General features: G+C 44.7%; 1 protein-coding gene across 2 annotated transcripts; it reads right to left on the reverse strand.

The window, feature by feature from the left end:
* Positions 1-557: 557 nt before the first annotated feature.
* tmem100a (transmembrane protein 100a) lies at positions 558-3,531 on the reverse strand. 2 transcript variants are annotated; one of them, XM_070923449.1, is made up of 2 exons: positions 3,230-3,531; positions 558-1,871 (listed from the first exon to the last, which is right to left on the reverse strand). In XM_070923449.1, the coding sequence occupies exon 2, from the start codon at positions 1,780-1,782 to the stop codon at positions 1,378-1,380; it is 405 nt and encodes a 134-aa protein (XP_070779550.1). In that variant the 5' UTR covers positions 1,783-1,871; positions 3,230-3,531; the 3' UTR covers positions 558-1,377. The 2 variants fall into 2 exon arrangements, with proteins under 2 accessions (XP_070779550.1, XP_070779551.1); XM_070923450.1 differs by having other exon boundaries at positions 3,196-3,531.
* Positions 3,532-3,786: the final 255 nt, after the last annotated feature.

The following is a 3,786-nucleotide window of genomic DNA, read 5'->3' on the forward strand; positions in this document are numbered from 1 at the left end:
AATCATGCTGAAGCTAGTGATCATGTAATTACATAGTTTGTCCAGCTGATAATCAATCTCATCTCCGTGGTTAGCTTAGCTTAGCATAAAAACTAAAAGCAGGGGGAAACGGCTAGCTCTGTCCAAAGCTGGAGAAAAAAGGTCTATATACAAACATTTAAGAATAAAGTTTGTGGTGTCTGGGGGGGGGGGGGCACAGCTTTCTCAAGTCTTGCTGTCACAGTGAGGTTGCCAGGTTTGGGAGCATTGTGCTACCTTATCTGGCAACCTGCGCTGCGGACAGAGACGCCGCACAGAACTAGTGAGCTTTGTATTTAACAAATTTGTACAGAGCTACTGCTAGCTGATTCCAGTCTTTATGCTAAGCTAGGCTAACCTTGTTCCGACTCCAGCTCGAGCGTAGTATTGACCTCCTCGTCTCACTCTCGCGGGTTTCACGAAACGCTGAACTATTCCATTAACTCTTGAATATTGGATCAATCGGGTTCTAATAAACATTGAAACTCGTTCTTCTGTGAAAACTGTGAAACTACCACATGTTTGAGTATCAATGAGTTTATTAAACCTCATCACGTCCTGGTAACAATTAATACATGCAAATGATTACATCAAAAAAACATATGCTACATTTCTTTACAATATTTAGTTTTACAGTATAGAAGTACACTGGACAGGAAGTGATCATCACCCAACACGATATTCATTTCGATGCTCCAGATTTGCGAAAACTACTGACAATTCTGGTATCACTTATTTAATGTTAATAGATGTTTAATACTGAGTAAGATGATTATGAAGGATCAAAGTGCTTTAAGAGAATATATATTTATGGTGAAGTATTCTCTGTGTATAATATCATGTGCCATCTAATCTGACATGCTGAACAGAATGTATTGGCGAGTACCATACTTCCATAACAGGCAATTCGTAATTATTCCCTGTGAGACTTTATAAACAGATATGTCCGAGTTGAAGCATAGCAAATGAGGCATGAATCATTGTCCTGGATTTTCCAGTTTCCTTCTCCTTTCCTGGTCTTTTCAAACCACAATCCCTCCCATTACAATCAAAGCCGCCACATCCAACAGCAGATTAATGGGAGACTTCCTCTACATCGCTTCGCACAGTGGTAATTCATCTTAATTGTGATATATTCCTTCTGGCTGCGTTCCCAGCTCGCCAGATGCTCGACGTCTGTCTGACAAATAAATCCCTTACAATGTCTTCAAAGCTTTAAGTTCTGGGCCTTGAGAGTCTGCGGTCAAAGCTTTTACAGGTCGCAAATCCATCTGTGCACAGCTGGTTCTCCCAGTCAAACTCGAAATCAGGCCTTTTCAGACTCGCAAAACCAGGATATGTGTCGTCCAAACTGCCAGTTCAAGTAAAAATACTCCTCTGGTTCGCAACCAGGGCGGTTTGGCTCTCCCGCCGCCTCTCCTTCTTCCTCTCCAGTCTCATCTTCCAGCAGACGACGCTGGACGCCAAGAGCACCAGTCCGGCCGAGAGGAGCACCAGGCCGAAGTAAGAGATGGTGGATCCGTGCGAGTTGAAGCTGTAAGCCACGGCGGTGACCACGATGCCGGCGATGAGGACCACCACGCCAAACGGGACGGTGCAGCGATAGCAGGACAGCTCCGCCCCGCCGGTGGCCGCAGTCAGCTGGACTTCATTGACCAGGGGGATGTTTACCGTCGTCAAGGGGGCTGTGGGACACTCATTATTGTTGGCCTTCTCTGGGGTCGCTGGCGTTCTCATGGCGTCCTTATCAGCTTCTTCTGGCATTGCAGGATCAAGGAGCCCTCTGTTAACCAACCACAGGTGGTTCCTCGTTGTTGCCCTTTTACCTCCTTTTCCTGCTAGGGTCTCCCGGTCTACGTGGAGAAAGAAACCATTCATTAAACCTGTTGCTCAACACTGGACACAGTTCTGCAGCAGAAAGAGAGACGTTGCAGATGCTTTTTGTTAGAATCCAACACCACATTTCACAATTCAACACCACTTTCTGAGCGCCACACTGCTGCTTTAAAGTAACCTCTTTGCACAATCCCGGCCGCCTCCCGACCCAGTCAGAGGAGCTGTCTGAATGACGCAGGACCACTCAGCCAGCACGAGCTGAGACATTCCCTGGAGAGCGCAGGATATGACATTACAAACTGCTCCGTGAAATGCGAGGAGCTTCGAAATCACCAGCAATTTCACAAGCACTCATTCTTCCCCCTCACGTCTGCTGCGTGGAAATGTGACAATAAATGGCAGCACAGTGTCAGCTCTACTTTCCATCGCCGTCAGGGTTTTAAAGACCAGGGGTTCCCAAACTGGGGGTCAGGCCCCATTAAGGGGTCAGCGTCATAGCTACGAGTGTCTGTCTGTATTTTGGGGGAACCTTGGTGGAGTTGTGATTCAAAGATTCACTGTTTCCCCAACAATGATGAGAGACCGATTTATTGTTTGGCCATTTTTCAAGTAGAAATGAAACATTCGCTGTTTCCAGCTCATCAGATATGAGGGTTTGATGTTTTTCTTTGTCACAGAGGATTTGAAACTGAACCTCTTTGGGTGTTAGACTGAAACAAGCAAGCATCTTCCTGGGCTCTGGGAAATTATACTGTGCATTTTTCACTATCTTCTGACATTTTATTGAGAAAACGATACAGAATATAATCTGCAGATTAATTGATATTGAAAATCATCGTTAGTTGTGTCCTAATTTAGACCCCGATTTCAGTTTTACCAAGTGACAAAAGAAGAAGAAAAGGAAAGAAAATAATGTAGAGGCTGTTTATTCTGACTCTTTAGGACTCTTGAAACTATTCAAGCAAAACAACCAGAGAAGGAACATCAGCCGGGTTGTGAGTTGTAATCCTTGTGACTGACCTTCCAGCAGACTTTTCTGAAGAAGTTGGCAGAGTGAAAACCTCTGATTACAAAAGCCACTTTTGTTCATGATTGGACAACAAAACTTTCCCCCCTTCACTTGGAAATTAAGTGTAATTTGTGTCGGTAAACATTTAAAGCAAAAGAAGATTTTTTTGGGGGGGAAAAAAAGGCTGAAGATGTGAAACAGAAACAGAATTTCTTTAACTCTAACAGTCCACATTACAAACAATACAAAGTGCTTCACTGCTGTTGGCAGGTGTGTCACATGCACGATCAGTGTTTGTTCAGGCTAAAGTTACTATTTTGAAAAATCCTCACCACCGCCACATAAACTGCCTCTGTGCGTTAATACCTCCGCGGCCGAACTTCAGCGCGTCACTTGCGGAGAGTCGGATCTACTTGACGAGCCGGACGAAGCTCCGCGGAGAAAGACGATAGGTGAGTTACCTCACAGCCGTTTTCCATGTCGCTCCTCTGCTGCGGTGAAACTTGCCTCTGAGTTAACCCGCTCATGAAATATTCAGTCAGTCAGTTTCATCTAATTAAAAGTGGATGTTGTTTTCTTCTGTGTTGAACGCGACAACAAACGGCGTCTCTCTCCGGGCCGCAATCTGACTCCCATTCAGGAGACGCGTCCCCCTTTAAGCTCCTCAGGTCCGGGGCCGCAGCTCGGACTGCCATCCCCATTGAGAGCAACTATTTCAAGTATCGATGACTGGACTGTGAAGCTCAGAACAATGAGGAAAGATACCTCTTCCGGGCTTGTATTTCAAAATAAATCTCGCTTTGCTAACTTCCTTGGATGCATTTATTCTGAAATAAAAATCTGAACTCAAACTTTTCTGGAACATGTTGATATCTACAGATATCTACAGAAAACAGCTCACACTATTATTATATTATTCTATT

Source organism: Enoplosus armatus, chromosome 17 (assembly GCF_043641665.1).
Source record: "Enoplosus armatus isolate fEnoArm2 chromosome 17, fEnoArm2.hap1, whole genome shotgun sequence".
Classification (NCBI taxonomy): domain Eukaryota; kingdom Metazoa; phylum Chordata; class Actinopteri; order Centrarchiformes; family Enoplosidae; genus Enoplosus; species Enoplosus armatus.